This window comes from Herpailurus yagouaroundi, unplaced genomic scaffold (assembly GCF_014898765.1).
Source record: "Herpailurus yagouaroundi ecotype Mexico unplaced genomic scaffold, PumYag 203, whole genome shotgun sequence".
Lineage (NCBI taxonomy): Eukaryota > Metazoa > Chordata > Mammalia > Carnivora > Felidae > Herpailurus > Herpailurus yagouaroundi.
Window position 1 is genome coordinate 21,588,130 of NW_024412434.1, and position 20,760 is coordinate 21,608,889.

The 20,760-nt window shown below is 45.3% G+C and overlaps 1 protein-coding gene across 9 annotated transcripts in view; it reads left to right on the forward strand.

Annotated features, from left to right (window-relative positions):
* Positions 1-20,760, forward strand: part of FRMD4A (FERM domain containing 4A) — a 611,772-nt gene that overhangs the window by 494,214 nt on the left and 96,798 nt on the right. For all 9 annotated transcript variants that reach the window (XM_040451376.1, XM_040451380.1, XM_040451378.1 and 6 more), the window contains 3 exons: positions 7,979-8,035; positions 8,949-8,971; positions 20,519-20,602. In XM_040451376.1, the coding sequence (XP_040307310.1) occupies positions 7,979-8,035; positions 8,949-8,971; positions 20,519-20,602 (164 nt within the window). The remainder of the gene's footprint in view (positions 1-7,978; positions 8,036-8,948; positions 8,972-20,518; positions 20,603-20,760) is intronic.

Sequence of the window (20,760 nt, forward strand, 5' to 3'; positions counted from 1 at the left end):
ACAGGCTCCAGGCTCTGAGCTGTCAGAACAGAGCCTGATGCGGGGCTCGAACCCACAAACCGTGAGATCATGACCTGAGCTGAAGTCGGACGCCCAACCTACTGGCTTTGAATGGCTTTAAATAAGAGACTTATTATGAAAAAAAGCCCACCACCTTCAACAATTTTAGCCATTCCTTCTGTTTTTTTGCCTATGTCTAAGTAAGTTGGCATGAGACATTATTCCTTGATTTATCCATTTTGGATTTATTGAATTCCAATTGGGACAGGTGAAGATTAAGGTGTCGTATACAACCACCCCCACTTTCTCATTCCCCATTTTCCCAAAATGGCGGTAAGCACAGTTCTGGGTAAAAGCTACAGCCGTTAGCATTACATTATTATGACTAATCCAGGTAGCATTCTATGGTTGTGATTCCCTTGTTTAGACAACCACTTGTCTTACCTAAAGGTAATAACTGCCTTGCTGTTACTTGTTTAGTTTCTATGTACCCATCATTTTTTTCCCCAAGAGCTCCTCCGGACTCCCGATGCATGCCCACATTAATTTCCAAGTGCTTCGGGTGATTCATCCATTCCTCTCTTGAGTTGGGTTTTTGCTCTTGCTTCCTGGGACCTCCCTGTCACCTTCCATCCTCTGACTCCAGTCTGGACCTGGCCTCATCCACAGCCCCCAGCACAGGACCCCCTTACCCATCCTGTCTGTTCGCCACTCAACTCTGGAGTGGGTCCTCTGTTTCCTGGATCCCAAGTCTTCCTGTGTTTTCTTTTATGCCACTGTTTCACTGGAGCACCTCCTCCAGTAAATCCGGGGAAAGTGCATATAGGAAGTACAGTGTTTGGGTCCTCGCGTATCTGAGAAAGTCTCTCTTCTACTGTTATATCTGACTGATGGTTTGAGTGGATATGGAAATGAACACATCTCTCAGAACATCAAAGGTGTTGCTTCAGAGTTTGCTCTGGGGAAGGTCTGCTGTGCTATACGTTGTATGTGGACCCTCTCCCTCTCCCACCATCACCGATGGTATCTTTTAGGATTGCCTCTTTATTCCTCTTCCTCTGAAATTTTAGGATGTTATGCCCTGAAATGGGTCCTTGTAAATCCACGATGCTGTGTATTCTATGGGCAGCCAGTCTGGAGACTGGTATTCTTTAATTCTGGGGGATTTTTCTGTATTATTTTTTTGATGGTGTCTCCTCTTTTCTCTGTGCTCTCCTTGTGGAACTCTTGCTAATTAGATGCTGGGCAAAGCCTCCTGCTTTGATACCTTGCAGCTCTTATTTTCCATCTCTGTCTTTTTATTCTACTTTCTAGAAGATTTGATCAGTATTATCTTGAGCCTCTATTGGCTTTTTAACTTTTGATACTATGTTTCTAAGACTTCATATTTTCTGATCTTTATATATATATATTTTTTAATTATATTATCCTTTACTACTTTTGAACTCCTTTTGTTTCAACGTCAATTATGCATATTCTGTGACGTTTCTGTTTCTTTTCAGTTCTTACCCCCGCCCGGGCGCCCCCCCCCCCATGTATTTATTTTGGTCTCTGTCTTTCATATTGGAGACTTTCTTCAGTTGACTGTTGGTCGTGGTCCGTCCATCTGTAGGTAAGAGTGAGGCACCCAGGTGGAGGTGGTCTGCTGGTGGATGTCCCTGTGGAGTGATCCAGTGGCAGACTGGTTCTTTGAGTAGGAAGCCTGAATGGCAGTGTTTGGATGACCTTTCTCGTGGCTCCTTATTCTCTCCAGGGGAGAATCTTCCCACTTCCTGTCTGAGTGCTCATCCTCTACTTCCTGTCTGGTCCTCCACTTCCTGCCTGGGTGTGTCCCCCACCTCCAGGATCGGGGAGAAAACACCTCCAGTTGGGGTACAGGTTCCCTTCTAATCCTGGCACTTTGGGTGGACCTCATTCCAGCTTCCTGTGCGTCTTCTCCAGAGAACAAACCTCTGATCTCCTTAATAGCAGAAAAGTGAGGAAAGGTGTTTTGTTTTGTTTTGTTTTGTTCTGTTTGTCATTTTCCCCAAATTAGGAGCCCCACCTACCTGCCTTCCACTCTTTCTTCACCGGGAGGCCGACGGCCTGACCCTGTGGGTTTCTCTCTCACTTCCTTTTGCTTTGCACTTTACGGTCCCCCTATTTTCTGCAAAAATAGCAGGAAAATACAGTCAGAATCAATCCAAGTAGCAGAGGATTAAAATATGGTCATGAGAGAGCAGGGTTCTAATTGTGAACTTTAAGGGGAACAGGAGGAGGTACAGAGTGGGGGGTCACTGACACCCCACATAGCCACATGCTTCAACAGCATTTCTCATGTGTTTTAAGTCGCCACGATTACAGGTGGATGATGGAAAGGAAATTTATGACCAGGGGATAGATAAAACTCACTTACAAATGCGTGCCTTTTTTTGTGGAAAACTCCCATGGGAAGTCTACCTTGATGTTGTGTGGAAAATCACACAGGAAAGCAGAGCTCTCCTGCCAAGATTTCTTTCCAGTCTTCTCTCTCTTTGGATGCGGCTTCCTCTGCCAAACCGAAGAGGCCCATCGACCAGCCCCATGGGAGACAGTGGACTTGTCATACCCAACGGGAGTGATGGGGTGAATGCGGATTCTGATCTCAGCTTTTGCCCCGCCTTCAGGCTGCAGGATAGAATCCTGCCTTCTCTCCGCTGCTGAAGGGCAATTGCTGTCAAGAGGTCATCACCACAATAATTTTTGAAAGTCTGGCCGGCCACAAGTGCTAGGACACAAAATGTCAGCGTCTTTTTTAATTTTTAAAAAAGAAGGATTCCGATTGATAATACGGGATTGACTATCCACTCTTAAATACGATTGTCACACCGAAGTGCTTGTTCTCAACCCTTAACTTGTCCGCCAGTGATCGCCAAAGAAGCAACCCATCATCTGTATCTAAAGGTGGGCTGCAGTGGGACTCTTTGGGCTGGAGGACAAATTGGCACGAGCATTCTTCAGAGTGAGTTTTTATGGTCACCTTCCATGACTGTCACTAAACTAGGCACATACACAATGCTCAGTATATTGTTTTTCATCAGTTACTTTCCAATCCCAGGGAGCAAGGATTTGCATAGCTCCTGTGAAATGGTCAAGTCTGATGCCTACATGTACCCACTGAGAGCGGATCATGTCTAAAGAAACTTAAAATTCCTGCTTTATGTGGGCTGCTGGTCTTGCCCTGCCTTCTTCTCTGAGCTGGCCACATAGGTCTGGGAGCTTCACAAATTATTAAAATTTAAATAATCATCCTTGGGGTGCCTTTGCTATGTAGGGCTAAACACCATCACTCTTGTTGAAATTGAAGTAAGTGGTCTTTATCCAAGATCTTCAAAGAGCTTTGCTAATGAACAGATCGTATCGTCTTGTCTGAAGATGAGAGAAACAAAGCCCGCAGTCAGGCCCCACAGGACAAAGGAAGCAACATAAGTATTAGTCTCAGACTTACAGAATCCCAGCCCTTCCTTGTCTTTTCACTTGATGATTGTAGGTTTAGTGTGTGTGTTCCTATGACAGGGGGAGGAAGGAAAGAAGGACAGAGAGGGACTTTTCGTTTTCAGTTCTAGAGACAGATTTCACTCTGGCTCACCATCTTGGTGGTCCTCGTGACCTCTAAGAGAGAGACTCCCCGGGGTCACGATACGAGCCAGAAGCAGAAGGAATCACTGTGCCACAGAGTCAGAGCACGGTGGCCCAGCATGAATGGCCCATATGCCAGCGGGTCATTAGCCAAACAGGAGGGAACTTGACTGATGAAAAACTGGCAAAGGGCTAAGGAAGATGGTTGTGCAAGACCACGTCAGTCCCTTCCTGCACCCCAGCCCCTGTTTGCCTGGGGCGTCATCATGCAGCCATTACGAGTTGTGCAATGAGCCCGGGTGCTTACACAGGCACAGGGAGGCCGGATGTGGCATCGGGACCCCTTGGGTGATAGACACACACATGGAGACATATTTGCATAATGTTCTCTCCTCGTTAGAAAAATACGTCTTACTAAAGATTCCCGTGAATGCCGAACAACGCTGAAGCACAGAGGCAACGTTGTGGGGGTCAGATTGTAAGCACCAGTGAGCCCCGATAAATCCTATAGACAGGATATTTGCAGGTGTCTCAGGGTTTCTAAATCACCCCCCATTTCCTCACCAAACTCAGTAAAATAATTGGAAAAGAAGTCATTAGCCCCCTTCTACGGACGAAAACGAAACGGGAGGAGATCCAGTGATTTCTTCAGTGTCCCGGAGCTGATGGGGGTGGGGGGTTGGAACTAGAACCTGGAACTTTCTAGTGAGAGTAGAAGTGATCTTAAGGAGGGTGGCAAGAACCAAACTCCTCAGTCATTTTGTGGTGAGGAGAGAGGTGGTAGTGGTGGGCGAGCCCTGCAGATTGTTCTGGATGGACCCGGCAATGGGTCGTCCTCCCTGAAATCTTATCAGCCTACCATATGGTTGTTAGTCACGTTTTCTGTTATATTGAGCGTATTAATCTCACGCGAAAGCTGGAATTTCTGTCATTGCCGACGACGGAGGAATGCTTTTCGTTAAGACCCGGGGTTGTGTAAAGACCCCCACCAAGTCCCTTGGAGCACGGGGGTCGTGAAGAGGTCCTCCAGTTCTCAGCACTTTTGGAGAACCTCACACCTGCCGCCCGAGGTTCTCGTGGGGCTATTTACTTGGAACTCTTGGAGACCCACAGATGGAAATCTTTCTGAGAATATTGTTAACCGTGACGCGGCTGATACATGACCCCGGGCCTCTTCCTTGAGCTCCTGAGTCACCTGGGATAAAACAACGCGGAGTGGGAGGAAGCGGGCCATCCTCCCCAACCCTGCTCTGAGCACACACGCGCACACCTGTGGGCGGTCACGTTTCTCGGGGCATTCTTCAAAAGATCGGAGAAAGCCGAACACGTTATTCAGTAGTAGGTGAAGCAGGTGCCCTCCTCCTTTCCCCGTCGTCCTCTTCTAGGGAAAACCCTGCACCCCAGGAGAGTGTGTGGTTTTCTCCTGCCCTCTCTGTGGTCTCATTCAGTTTATTTTCTCTGCCTGAGCGGAAAGATCGCACCTCTGGAGTGCCAAAGAAAGACCTTCCTCTGCCTTCTCTACCCTTCTTCCCCCTACAGGTACATTTTCATTTAGCGGATGAGTCACATCATGAACTAAAAGCTTGTGTTCACACTTAAAAGGGCTGTTCCTGATGGCTGGTTTTGAGTCGCACGCTAGATAAGCCTCTCCTCGAATGTTAACGATTAGCCCACCATCGACCATTAGCTACAACATGGGTGTAAATGTTTGACAGGAGAGCACACAGACCGTGCGGGGGCCAGCGCCCGTGAGCGTGCAGGAAGTCAGTCGGTGGGAATGGAAAGGAACGTAGCGCATGTGGAAGCGGTCCGCCGTGGAAACCCTGGACAGTGTTTCTGTTAAATCATTTGTACATTGTTAAATGATTTACATTCTGATGGGATCTGGTAATCCCAGAACGGCAATTCCACACATTCCTCTGTATCCCGACCCTGACAGTCTATATCAATTACAGCGGCCGTAAAGCTCTCTCAGCTGGTTAAGCATAAAGAATTATTGTGCCCGATCCTTCCATATGGTCTCCTTGGTTCTCTTAGCCCACACTTGTAAGGTCGTTCGGTGGCAAATATTATTATCCGTCTTTGAAATCACTAAGCCTTTTGAAAGAGCCCAAATGATATCCCTCCCTCGAAAGATACAGGCTTGCTCGAGCACATTGTTTTGAATTCCAGGGTCCAGTTGTGGACCACAAAAGAAACTCATTAGAAAATCCATGAATCAGAGTTCGGTTTATAATTCGAGCGAAAAATAACTCTAGTTTTGGCTAACTTCAGTGATAGATATGGTTCCAAGAATATGTTGGCTGACACTGAGTCCTTACTTTTTTTAGTTGAAATGTAATTGACACATAATATTGTATTAGTTTCACGTGTACCACATAATGGCCCAATATTTGTACATTACCGTCCGTCCACATAGACATTTATTTCCTTGTGTTGAGAAGTTCCAAGATCTGCTTCTCTTAGCAACCTTCAAATATACAGTAACTATACCTCTTAGCAACCTTCAAATCTACAATGACTATAGTCACAATGCTGTACATTATATCCTCAGGACTTATTTATAAACTGAAAGCTTTTACTTTTTGGCCCCTTTCACCTTCCCCCCCCTCCACCACCGGCAACGACCAGTCTGTTCTCTGTATCTACAAATTTGAATTTTCTTTCTTTCTTTTACATTCTGTGTATCAGCACTATCATTCAGTACTTGTCTTTGTCTGACTTACCTCACTTGGCATAATGCCCTCAAGATCTATCTATATTGTGACAAATGGCAAGATTTCATTCTTTTTTATGGCTGAGTAATACTCCATTACACACACACACACACACACACACACACACACACAACACACCCCACACTTTTTTTTTCAAAAGTTTATTTAAATTCTAGTTAGTAAATAAATAAAATAAATTTCTAGTTAGTTAACATATAGTGTAACACCGGTTTCAAGGGCAGAACTTAGTGATTCATCACTTACGTACAATGCCCAGTGCTTATACAACGTTTTCTTTATCCATTCACCCATTGATGGACACAGGCTGTGTCCATGTTTACAACTGGCTGTTGCAGCGAACAAGGCATGCAGACATCTTTTTGAGTTGGTTTCATTTCCCTTGGACCCATCGCCAGAAGTGGAATTTCTGGATCACATGATCTGCGATAGTTCTATTTTTAAATTTTTGAGGAACCTTCATTCTGTTTTCCACAGTGGCTGTACCAGTTTATGCTCAGGGGGGGCCGCCCCCGGGGGGCGGGGGGTCGCGCTTCTCCACCGGCTCTCCAACACGTGCTATTTCTTGTCTTTTTAATGGTAGCCATTCTGACAAGCACCAGCTGATACCTCCTGAGTCCCTGTTGACTCAGGGGCACTCACGCACTCAGGGAGGTCCCTTGCCGGACAAGAGGTTGGGGGATTGTTTCTGGTCTCCTCACGGCCACTAAGGCCTTGTGACTTGGGGAGAGTCCCTTGACATTTCTGGATTTCTGTTCTCAGTGAAAGCAGAGGACTGGGCTTGGAGACGACGGATGTTTATTACCTTGACCATAGTGATGGGGTCATAACGTTTGCATATGTCCAACGTCATCAAATTGTGTGCATTAAATGTGCAATTTTTTCTGTGTATCAGTTACACCTCAAAAAGCTGTTTAGAAAATGGATATGAACTCTATGCATATTGAAAAATACATATATGAGATTTTTTTCAAAAACCAAGGACAGGTTTATACCCTTTTAAGACCATATCCTTAGATCACGAGTAAATATTTAGGGGAAGAAGTAATAGGAAAGAAGCGTTTTTAAACTTAGACTCTGTGGCAGTGCTGGCCAGTAGAACTTTCTACAAGGACAAAAGTGGTCCGTACCTGCTATGACCCCATGGTAGCCAGCCGCTGCATCGAACTGTTGAGTGCATAAAAGCAGTGAAGGCATTGTAATGAGAAACTGTATTTTTAATTTTTATTTAACTTTAATGTAAAGAGTCACAATCCCATTATGACTTTTTTCGTTTCCATAAAGCCTTACTCCTGGTCCCAAAGTCAAGTTCACCAAGAAATCACCATTGGTTATCAAGTAACCTTACGCCACTGATGAATCAGATTCACAGATTTGTAACATTTCCCTAATTTCTCATCAAGATTTAAAGCTTTGAGGTGACTGGGGAGATCCAGGACCACTGGGGTCCGCCTTTGGCTAAAAGCTGCGAATAGAATGTCGGGAATCATTTAGGGCCAAGTAATTTGGCACAGAGATATTCTCTGAGCGTTTGAGATTCTGGGAAACAGCTGAGAAAAAAGAGAGCGGGTCTTTTTTTAGGAGATGTCCTAAAGAAATCCTGTTAAAGGACCAAACTTACCTTTCTTTTTGGTTTGTCCCTCTAGGAGCTGATCGATGTTGACAGTGAAGTGGTGTTTGAATTAGCCTCCTATATTTTACAGGTGAGTTGTCCTGTCCTCATCTGGCTGTCCCAGAGCCATACGCGGTAGAGACGGGAGTAAGATTGAGCACACCCAGCAGGCTGCCATATTCACTACCTATTTGTCATCTTAATTATTTATGACACTAATAGGAAGGAGCTACACCATGGCAGTCAATAGAGGCTTCTGGCATTCCAGAATTTTAAGACAGGGTCTCTCTGCAAAGGAAAATTGTGTGTATCACTTGAGCCTGGGGGAAACAAGGATCGTTCAGTAACTCCCTTTTCTTCAGGGTTAGTGCCCTCCCCCACTCTGGAGAAAGCCCAGTAAATAGCAAGATGTAACTTCCAAGAGAATCATCGCACGTCCTATGGAAAGACAAGGAAAGGACAGGCCTTTCACTTATGGGCAAAAGAGGTACTAATGAAAATCGGCAGCAATGACAGTTTTAGTAACGCTGGCAAGATGAATTAGAAGGACGGCATTCATTTATTTCTTCCACAAAGATTTCTTCAACAACTGTTATATTCAAGATTCCTTGAAGGTTCCATGGCCCCTTCTTAGGATGACCAGGAAAGAGCCCACAATACAAAACAAGTAACATAAGACACTAAGCAGTTCTACCCGGACACATGTTCAGATCCGGAATCCTCAATCCAGAAAAAGGTAGACCAGGGTCCAGAGGTAGAAACCTGCATTTTGCTGTTATGAATCACTGTCTTTGTGTATAACTTGCTAAAGTTTAATTTTGTGTCTCATATTCATGTGGCAAATGCATGGTCCTTTCCCCATTGTCTTCCTATAGCAGATAGGACAGCAGCAGTAGTAAGCTGAGCTTACTCAGTAGAGGAGTGGTCATGACCGTGGAATGTATTTAAAAGTCTGGAACACTGTACTGGAATGTTTCATTGACGTTGAATTTTTTCTTCTACAGGAGGCAAAGGGAGATTTTTCTAGGTGAGTTTACAAAAGGATTTGTTTTCTTACTGTGCTCTGTTAATCTTTATTAAAAGAAACTATTCTTTCTATACTTTGTAGGAGGGCAGTGCTTTAATGTTAGATATTAACGAGGAGTGCCTGGATGGCTCAGTTGGTTGAGTGACTTCGGCTCAGGTCCTGATTTTGCGGTTCGTGAGTTCGAGCCTGGTGTCGGGCTCTGTGCTGACAGCTCGGAGCCTGGAGCCTGTTTCGGATTCTGTGTCTCCCTCTCTCTCTGCCCCTCCCCTGCTCACGCTCTGTCTCTCTCTCAAAAGTAAATAAATGTTAAACAAAATTATTTAAAAAATTAAAAATATATATATATATTGATGAGAGCCACCTCTCAACTTGTCAATTGAAACAGACGTATCGGGCAGAGGACACATAGTAACGGTAAGGAGTAAGGAGGATATTCTGTACTAAATGAAAAGCCTAGAGATCACTAAAGCAGAGATCAGCACCCACTGTCACACATGGCCACTAGTGAGGTTTGTCAGCTGGAACCTAGAGCCTGAAGTCACCACTCTGGTGTGAACAGGGCTTTAGATTATCCTACAATGTGGACATTTTTTTTCTCTCTCCGTTTTAGTCTCCTGCTCCTCCAAAGGACAAAATGCTATCCCATGGGGAGATTTCCTTCATGAAAGTATCTCGGTTCCCCACTTCTACTTTTCTTCCCTCTCTAGATATTCCATTGGAGAGAACGTAAACACTTAACCACCGGGGACACTATGCACTGGTTATTAACTTGTGGAACTGCCAGCTTCTCAGTGCCGTTCATTTCCTGAAGCTTTGCCCATTGACCAGCGTGGTTGAATCGCCTCTCATTTTCTCATGATCGTTAGTGGAGCCCTCAGAGTAGGGAGTTGTAGACATCCACCAACGGGACTGTCTGCTCAAAGACAGACATTATTCCAGGCATTCTGCTTTCTTGAACTCCCCGAGAGATGTCTGGGATAGCCCATATTTTAGAATCAAGGTCTAAATGTACAAGAAAACAGTGTCTGGGCATAGCATTCTGACTCATCAATAGGAAATACACAAAATTGGTATTAAAATTAAGAAACACTGGGGCGCCTGGGTGGCTCAGTCAGTTGAGCGTCCGACTTCGGCTCAGGTCATGATCTCACGGTTTGTGAGTTCGAGCTCCATGTCGGGCTCTATGCTGACAGCTCAGAGCCTGGAGCCTGCTTTGGATTCTGTATCTCCCTCTCTCTTTGCCCCTCCCCTGCTTGTCCTCTGTCTCTCTCTCTCTCTCTCTCTCTCTCTCTCTCTCTCTCTCTCTCTTTCAAAAATAAATAAACATTAAATTTTTTTTTTGTTGTTTTTAAATCTTTATCAGAAGATTCTAACATCCGGGGTGCCTGAGTGGCTCAGTTGGTTGAGTATCCATCCACCTTTGGCTCAGGTCATGATCTCACGGTTCGTGAGTTCGAGCCCCATGCTGGGCTCTGTGCTGACAGCTCGGAGCCTGGAGCCTGCTTCAGATTCTGTGTCTCCCTCTCTGTGCCCCTCCCCTGCTCCTTGTCTCTCTCTCTCTCTCTCTCTCTCTCTCTCTCAAATATAAACATTAAAAAAAATTTTTTTAAAGAAACACAAATCCTGACTCTACTCCATAATGGGACTTGTATGTTTTCTCATGCTTTGGCAGATTTGATCTAAACTACTTCAGTTGGTGGCTTACCTGTACTTGTCTAGATTTGTCAAGTTCATGCGGCCTGGTTTGTGAAGCCTTCGCTGTTTTCTCTTTGGTCTCCATGTGCATATCTAAAGCTTTCTAACAAAGCCTGAGGTGTATGTTCTCATTCCAGTATCTCAGCAAAAGCAAAAAACCTAGTTTATGATTTAAAACAAGGGTCAGTTTGGGGTGCCTGGGTGGCTCAGTCAGTTAAGCGTCTGACTTCAGCTCAGGTCATGATCTCGCGGTTCGTGGGTTCAAGCCCCGCGTCGGGCTCTGTGCTGGCAGCTCAGAGCCTGGAGCCTTCTTCGGATTCTGTGTCTCCCTCTCTCTCTGCCCCTCCCCTGTTTGTGCTTTGTCTCTCTCTGTTTCTCAAAAATAAGTAAATGTTAAAAAAAAAAAAAAAGGTGGGGGGGTAAGCCAACATTTTCTGTAAAGGGCCAGATGGTAAATAATCTTGGGTTTTGCAGGCCATAGAGTCTCTGCTGTAATTACTCAGCTCTCCCTTTGTAGGTGCAAAAGAAGCCACAGACAACAGGTAAATAAAGGAGTATAGCAGTGTTCCAATAAAACTTTATTTATAGACTTGGAAATTTGAATTTTGTATACATTTTCTTGTATCCTGAAATACTGTTCTTTTGAATTGTTTGTTTTCTAACCATTTAAAGAATATAAAAGCCATTCTTAGCTCATGGGCCATACAAAAACCAGCAGAGGGCTGGTGGGTTGCAGTGTGCTTACCCCTGATTCTAAAATTAGTCCCTTCAGCCCAGTTTGAATATTTGCATAAGGAGACCTCCAGGCCCCTTGTGTTTAGGCTTCCCAAGTTCTTGCTATAAAGCAGAGGTAGTCAATTTTTTTTTTTTTTTACTAAGGCTTTTTTACAGCCTTAGCAGGAGACCTTAAACATTATAGGTAGCCAGTAACCATTCAGTGAATTTGTTGAATGAAACATTTTGAGGATATAGAAACTGTGTTTGCTTTTTTTTGTTGTTGTTGTTGTTTTGGTTTTTTGGGTTTTTTTTTTTTTTTTTGCAGTTGTTACTTTTTTATGCCCTTCATTTGGTATTGGAATTTGGGGGTTTTGATAAATGCAGCTTTATATCTTACAAAGACTTCTGATCCCTTGAAAAATAGTTTAACAACCCCAGGTGCAATCGATTCTCCAAAGATACTCTTCCCCCTTTTTCTTTGGCCAGCCCCGAACTCCGCTGTAGATATTATTTATTTTTGAGAGTACCCTGACAGGATGGAACGTGAACTGTGAAGTCGTCTGACCCCACAGATCCTGGGAACGTTTGGCCTCAGGGATTGCCAGGGAGGAGGAAGTTGTAGGCCTGGCCTCCCAGTAATTCATGGTCCCTTAATGAGCCTGTGGAATGCTAGCTAGCTCATGGGGCTCAGAGAAACAAAGGATCCTGGTTTAGCTTCATTTGTCAAAGTGCTGCCACTCAGTTTGTTTGTCCCCAGCTGTCTGGGTAGAGAAACAGCCTTCACGGGAGGGAGAGGTCAGACATCTTATCCCAAAGGTCACTCTATGTGCCAGGGTAGACCTCCCGTCGCAGAAGGTGGAGGTGATCTGTTCCGTGCGGTGCCCTGATCAGCACCTGTCATCTGCAGCAGGCCCACGGTCTGTGTGCAAGAGTGGCCTGGCGTTTTGGAATAAGAGAAGGTCATTCTAAATTCCTTGTTGGTGCCTTTTCCCATCTATACCCAGGGATAATCCCCAAAGCATTAACGTTGAGCATATTTAGTTTGGTGGCTGAACATTAGGCGTTTTAGATGTCCTAGTCTGAGAAGTTTAGTATTGTAGAGTTACGTTCATCCTATTAATAATAATTCATGCAGGACTGTGCATTAAGTTCTGTGCATTATATTTAACTGAAAGGCTTTGACTTGTATACATACCCGTCAATAAAATATGTTTTCCTGAACAGCATCAATAAAATGAGAGGTCCGCTTCGATCTCACAGAACACTGCAGCATGGTCCAGGGCTTAAGTCTAGGATATTCTAGAATCTAGAGGATTAAAGAACCTTTTTAACTAATGGTCGCCCACAAAAGACAAAGTAACCTTTTCATAGCCAGAGGGTACCGAATCGAACTTCCTGAAAGGCTGTTTTGCTCTAGATGTGACTATTCTGTAGATTTACACGTCAGGGAACATACACAACTACATTTCAGTGGAATGAATATTACACATCTAAAAATTATGGGAGCAGTTTCCTTGAAGTATAAGGACAAGGGAGAAGTCAAACGTGCTAATGTCCATTACCAGAAGGAGAACTGTATACGGACAGCACAGAATCATAATTCTTCTTCCTCCTGCCCCTCCCAGGCTCTTCTGTTTCTGCTTTTGGACTCAGTCTTGCCCAGCAGACCCCTGGAGGCTTATTCTTACCCAGCTCCTCTTTCCTTTCCTGTGAATGGAAATGCTCACTTTATCTTCTTGGACTTTACCATGAGATGTTGGGTTGAGTGTTGCTGAGAAGAAGTGGCTGGGGTACATAGAGATCAATAAGAAGTATTGTCCGGGGCAGGAAGAAATCTATGTCATAGTCTAACATATTGTGGACAGATTTGTGAGCCCTCATTAAAGGTTTGGGAAATAGCCTTATCGAAAAATAATATTTTCTCACTTGTATTATTTTCCTTAGCACAGCACGATAATCGTTCTTCACTTCCTGGTGTCTGCGTGTGTACAAAAATGGATGTCCTTCCACAATCAGGAAATGTAGAGTTGGCATTTCTGCTTAAAAACAATCGAATAGCCTAAGACCTGCTATCCTTGCCAGCTCTAGAGGCAAATATTAGGTTGAAAAGGATCAACACGGTTTAAAAACAGAAAGTTCTCGTTTGATCGTCCCTCCTGGACACTCGTCAGCTAACACACGTTTTCCGTGATTTATCCATACTTTATGCATCAGAAACACTGCAGTAGCTTGAGTGCTGAACACTGACATTTCCTATTTTAAAAATTTAAAGGGAAAAGCCTTGGGTTATTATAGAAAAAAATAAGATTCTCTTCCTGGAAAAGGTCAGTGCAGGAACATCTCGTTTAATCAACTGAACAGGATATCCAAATTGTATGGTTACATTGTAATTTAATTTTTTTAAATGTGTTATTTAGTTTTGAGAGAGAGAGAGACAGAGACAGAGTGCGAGTGGGGAAGGGGCAGAGAGAGAGGGAGACGCAGAATCCGAAGCAGGCTCTGGGCTCGGAGCTGTCGGCACAGAGCCCGACGCGGGGCTCGAACTCACAAGCTGTTGCGATCATGACCTGAGTCAAAGTTGGACGCTTCGCCGACTGAGCCTCCCAGGCGCCCTAGTTACGTATTAATGTCACAGAAGACTTATTGCTACATTGTACACAAGAACTTGATTTTTCGGTTTTTTTTCTCTAAGGGGACCTTAACTGAAAACCCTCATAGCCAGTCTCTCTTCCTGATGTTGAGAATCACCTCACACTTTACTTTCTGTCAACCCTTTTGATACTCTCAGAAGGGTGCCACCAAAAGAGGGGGAAAAAATCATTTTAAACTTTTTGCCAAATCAGTGAACTGATTTAAAAAAAAAAAATGTTTTATGCCAAACAGCACACATAAATGCCTGAGTCACACTACCTTTGGTATAAAGAACCATCCAAACATTAACAGGGACCAGTAAAAAACATCTGTTCTATAGAATTTTTTCGTTAACAGGATTTAATTGAAACCAGATCAGTAAAGCTCTGTTACCCTGGGCCGTCCCTTGGGCCCTGGAAATATCTTTGTTATAGAGGACCGGATGCACTGACGCTAATCATTAAAACAGGATTCTACCAGCAAAACATTTCTCAGGACCAGTAAGCAAACAGCACCTGAAAAAGACTGATGTTAAGAGCATTTCATGTAAAGGTCCATGGGCCACGTGGTGCTTACCTGTTCAGAGACTGTCATGTGCCTGAGAGGCAGGGGAAGGAAAACGTACATCTGCAGGCTCTGTCTGTTCCAGAATAAACACAGCGGCCACAGAAAAAGAAGCGACGCTGTGATTGAGTACTTAGGGTTCAGTTTATATGACATCTGCACAAACTTAAACACAGGTCCAAGTGAGAGAGTATTAGCCCAGCGGAGTTCAGTGGTATGTAAGAAATTTTGCTGTGTCCTGATTTATCAACCTGCAGGTTTCTAATTCTATCTCTTAAAATAATAATAATAATTATTATTGTTATCTAATGCTTTTTGAAATGGAGTGAGGGAGGGAGGGGCAGAGAGAGAATCTCAAGCAGGCTCCGTACTGCCCAGTGCAGAGCCCGATGTGGGGCTCGAACTCATGAAACTGTGAGATCATGACCTGAGCCGAAACCAAGAGTCAGACACTTAACCGACTGAGCCACCCAGGGTGCCCTGTTTCCTACAACTTTTTAATTGGTGTCTTGAAAGAAACTAGTTGGCGGTGATCGTATAGTAAGCAAAATAGATTTGCTGAGAGTCTTAGGTAGAGTAAGAAATACTCAGACAGTGGGGTTTGGAATAGTGAACATTTAGAATAGAACTGGTATCTTTACCAGTTTGAATTGTATCTTTAATACCCCAAATTGCGAATGTCCCTGTTGGAAACTTAGTAGAAAAGTCCTCTGTTAAGCTTAAAACACATCTGTCAGCCCAAAGGAGAGTTTTTGTGGGAATAATTTAAATGTATGTAATTCTCGTATGTTATTTCACACACAAAAAGAGAGAGGGAGAGAGAGAGAGAGAGAAGGGGTATGTGATGGTTTTCCCATGATTTAAGAAAGGACTTTGAGCGAGAAGCAGCTGGAATATTTCACGCCCGCAAGACCTTTTGAAAAGGAACAAAATCTGTGAAAATTTGAAACAAAATGTTCAAGTGGAAAAGTTATAAATTGTTACAGAAATCGTTGTTTTATGCACAAAATTCCATTTTCCTGAGCTTTTCAAGTGTGTAATTCACATTTTCTGAGCATAGGAAAATATTCAGACGGGGGATTTTGTAGGACGATATCCTTCAAGTCCTGTGGGAATCGTTTAGCTATAAAGTAAGGAGGAGATTTTGTATTATGACAGCTGCCTCTTTTGTGAAGCATTTATTTAATAGCAATATGGTATTTCGAGTTGACCTTGTGAATAGCGGAAAGGCTCGTGGCTATAACACTATGTCAGTTTTTCAAAATTAAGATTCCCAGTCTAAGGGAGATGTAGAAAGTTAATCAGTTGCTGCTGCTTGTTTCATTTGCGTGTAATCACTGTCTTCGATTGTAGACTTCTAAAATGTTTAAAAACTTGTTTCGGATTTTGCAAGTTCCCAACTATGTTAGAAACTCACAAAACGTTTTGCATCACCCTAGGAAGCCAAACTCCCTCGTCAAGAAAGAAATCTGTACTCAGATAAATTGGTAGTTAGCATCAGAAAATAAAGGCACACAATTCATAAATGTTGGCAATGTTCCCCCTCCATGGAGGGTAGCCTGTTTATCCATGATCCAGACCCAGAATCCAGAATCCCATGCTGGAGAAGTCTCAGCGGGTCCTCAGGTTGCCAGTGTCTGCAGATGTTCACACAACGATAGGAGAAGTGTTACAGGCAACATCCCAGCTACCAGCTTTTCCAGCCCTCCCTACACACTTCTAAAAAAAGCATGTGATTGGGAGAAAATAGGCAAGCACCTCATTTTCGTTGTTGTAACCAGGACTTAAACTTGGTTCAAACAAACAAACAAACAAACAAACAAACAAACAGGGAGGAAGGAAAAGGAAAGAAATTGTTCCCTGCGTGGTTTTTAAAGATCAGTAAAGAAGAAAAAAATATACAACTTGCCTTATTAATCTTAGAGTTTTCTAGATTCATTGTACCATTGAATAAAGTCGTACGGATCCACAGTGTAGGTCTGAAACTTTAGGGTGTTGGTGATGTTTCTGAATTCTGAAATTTGTAGATTTTAGACGGGGGCAATTCAGGGTGTTCCTGAACACCGTGATAGTGTCTGGGGCACTGTCCTGGAACCTAACCTCTTACTGTGCCTGCACCAGAACATGGATATTTGCACCAAGTGGGGCAGAGAAAGGTCCAATGTTGCCTCCTATAAAAAGGTTAGGATTGCCACCAAGGGTGTTACAGAAATGTCTGTTTCTTAGAGCTTTTTGGATTTGGGAATTACGGATAATGAGGACCTGTAGGGCTCTTTTACTTAGGAAATCCCTCTCCCTGGGGAACTTGACCTTCACGATAGCCTTTTAAAACACGGAGGCATTAGTGTTAGTGAAAAGGCATCACGTTGCCTTGCCTGAATTGCAGGACAATCCTCCTTGTTACGCTGGTTTGACTTTCTGGGCTTAGCGCTCTTTTGTGTTTTAGTGCCGTGTGCATCGAAACCACTGGGTTCAGGAAGAATTCTGCCGCACTAAGCATTTTCTCTGTGTCCCAGATTTGTCCTGCAAATTATGGACATCTCATTGAACCTAAGGAGAATCTTCTGAAAAAGTGTTTCCTCGTTTTTTTAAAGGGAAACAAACCCATGTGGATTTTGCTAATCCTCTGATCAAATTTGATTTTTGCTTCCTTTGCTTTATGATGTCTTGGTTAAATCTGTTGTTGCTGTTATTTGCAGCAAATTTCTTGTTTGATATATTGCTAGAAATCTTAGAATGTGTTCTTAGTAGATCATTTGAACATCCCAGGTATGATAAGCAGTGTAGGTGGTAGGAAAGAGACACATCATCTCAAAAATCCCCCTAAATCAAAGACCAGAGCAGCACTGAGAGTCCACTTCCCAAAAGTTTGGAATAAAATCTGGTGAATGTTAAAAATGAGAAGACTTTGGGTTGATTCGCAGTGTAGCAAATGACTCTCCAAGGGGCCTTTTTTCTTTTTCTGAAAATGGAACGTGAACCATTTTAGGCTGTCTTATACATCGGCATTTATCAAGTGCACTGAACTCTGGGGGGGAAACGTCTGAGTCGATGACCCTGAAAGAGGAAACTGGGGACTTCTAGGACGTTCATTAGGTCGTAGCTTCCCACGCCTCTGGAGATGCAGCGACCGGGTCTGCCATCAGGGCAGCCGTCCGATACGCGGCCACAGAGTGGGGCCGGATCATTTCGCTGGGCTGACCACCTCTAAGTTAGCACAGATGTTTACAGACAGCAGAAAGGCAAATAAAACATTTCTACATAGCTGTCCTGTGGGAAGGATTAAGAGCCATGGATCCCTTCCAGAATGTAATGGACGTGGATGGGCTTCACGCCTTCGTGATTTCTTGTTGTATTTGTCCGTGTGACCTTGCCCTGGGGGAGAGCTGGAGAAGCCACGGCGGGCTCCCGCCAGGAAATCAAGCCTGCGATGGTCATCGGGGAAACTTGTTTGCCAGCAAACTAGTGTTTGGTGCGTAAGACGATCCCTTCCTCCTTTACCTTCCTCCTTCCCCAAATATACTCCAAATGTGATGAGTGTGAGAAAACCCAAACTCCAGCTTCAGCTGAATTTGCTCCCCCCGCGGCTTCTGCCAGCACAAGTTCATCCCACAAGAGTGAGTAGCTTTTGATAGGTAAGGTGCCGCTGATGATCAGTGAATCGAAGCCCTGTTCTCAGGGTGCCTGTGGTGAAACAGGGGAGGTGAGATCCAGAAACTCATCCCCGCGGGCTCTCAGGTGTTCGGTGAACTGAATATTTGCTTGAATGATGCCTTAATAGGATGCGAGTAAAAATTCCAGACCCTGCTTGGGAACTGAATTTTCCCAAACACAGGGGGCTCACCCATTTGAAAACCCCCAGTGGCTGGCCGTTGCCTACTGGCTACGTGTGAACTCCATGAAAATGATACTCCTATTTCTTTTCTCCACCCAGGCCCTACCCCAAAGCTGCTGCTTCCACCAGAGCTCACAGGGGCTCTCTTTCCTCTGAGCTATCGAATGTGTTGTTTGAATCAACGTGATCGACTACTGCCCTTAATCAGTAATCTTTCTGTTCGCGCTCATGCCGCCCCACTAACTCGCGAGTGCCTCTTGGATAAAGACTGTGCCTTATCTTTTTTGGAGCCCCCTACACTGTTTTCCCCTGTCTAGCAGGGGCTCCCCAAATACCTTCAACTTTTTAACGATTAATTGATAAATCCTTGCCTAACCACGTAGGTGACAGCTGCTGTAGTACTTGGATTTGTTGCATCATATGGTAACACGTTGAGCTGTTCTGGTCGGCTGTGCAGAAACACCACTGACACCATTTCTCAGTCCGCTTGGAAAGCACCCTGAGAGCAGCTGTGTCCCCACCCAGTCCCCGCACCACCACCCCCCCCCCCCCGGGGGTGTTGGGCAGCACATAAATGAACTGAACCGAAAGTCCTGGAACGGTTTGCCCACTGGCACTTGGTATGCAAAGGGTAGCCGCTGTGATCCGTTCCCCGGGGCAGCATTTCCGGGAGGGTGGGTTCTCCCAAAGGGCACATCCTCCAGTCTGCGGCGTGGGTGTTGGGGTGTCTGCTGTCCAGCTGCCTCAGGAGCTCCCCATCTGTGACTGTGCTGCCTTTCTGTCCTTCCTTCACATGTAACTTCCTGAGCTCCTACCTCCTTGCTGTCTTGATGTTATCGCTCAGCCTCCCAGGGGCCAGCATCTGCCTTGCTCTGTGCGAGGAGCACAGAAGCTGCTACTGTGGCCTTGGTTAGAACTGTGGACCAAGGCAGGCTCCACGGGGTGAGCCCTTGCCAGCGGGGCAGGGGCCGTGAGCCGCTCTAAAGGCCAAAGCCATCCCAAGGAGGAGGCCAGTAATGGCCTCTGGAGGTGAAGAGGGCGTGCAGACCCCAGTGCCCTGGCCCAGCGGGGATGCAGGTCTGTTGAGGGTGCAGAGAGGAGTCGAGCCTCTAAAGAAGCCTGGTTACAACTAGGGGAGTTTTAAGTGTCCTTCTAACCTGACAACATGGGAGCTGGGGGGGGGGTGCAGGGAACAGAATTTCTGGTGCCGGGACCTGCGTCTAGGACTAGATAATCCACTTCCCACTCTTGGAGTCATTTCCAGGTCTTGTCAAAAGCAAGAGTCATTTCTTTCTTTTCCTTCTTTCTTTCTTTCTTTCTTTCTTTCTTTCTTTCTTTCTTTCTTTCTTTCTTTTTCTTTCTTTCATCTTTATTTATTTTGGAGAGAGGGAGAGAGAAACGAGCAGGGGAGGGGCACAGAGAGAGGGAGACAGAGGATCTGAAGCCGACTCCACACGGACAGCAGTGAGCCGATGCTGGGGCTTGAACTCAAGAACTGTGCAATCGTGACCCGAGCCAAAGCCTGATGCTTAACCAACTGAGCCACCCGGGTGGCCCAAAAGCAGAAGGTTTTTTTTTTCTCATATTTTGGACAACAGTCTCCAGTGTGCAGACGATCCGAGCAGAGAAAACCAGCATTGTGTGTTCTTGAGGGAAACAGCTCTCAAGGAGAAGCAGTCGGGTTGCCCACTGGGGCCCCCAGAGCCCGTGATGGGACCCTAGGAGCTTCTGCCAGACACTGTTGACCCTTCTCTTCCCAGATTTGTGCTGCTCAGGGGCCCTGGGCGTGTGCCCTGCTCCACATATGGGCCATCTGTGAGCACAATGCCCTGTCCTGTTCTGTGCCCCAGAGGAGAGGCCTTCTGGGCTCTGCACCTCGTGTGTTCTCTTTCCTCTATATTAAATCAATCAATTAAAAGGGAGCACCCCTTCCTACCCCCCTCCCCCATCCAGTTTTCATTAAAAGGGAACAGAAGTGGGGTCTCGGCTGAGGCCGCCGGGGCGGGGCGGGGCGGAGCGGGGCGGGGCAGATCACACAGTGCGGTGGTTTTCTCGGAGGGTGAACCATTCCTTGGCATTGTCTGTGTGCCCTCCCTGTCTTCCAGCAATGAGGTGGTGAGGAGTGACTTAAAGAAGCTGCCGGCGCTCCCCACTCAAGCCCTGAAGGAGCACCCCTCCCTGGCCTACTGGTAAGCTGCACCCCCTCGGCGCACCCGTCAGGAGCGAGCCCTCCCGGGGCACTAGGGGCCGGGGCACCAGGACCCCAGCCGGCCCCACTCCAGCTTGGAGAAGCGGCTTAGGTCTTGGCCAAACCATTTTCAGCATGTATTTAAGTGGCATGGTTTGC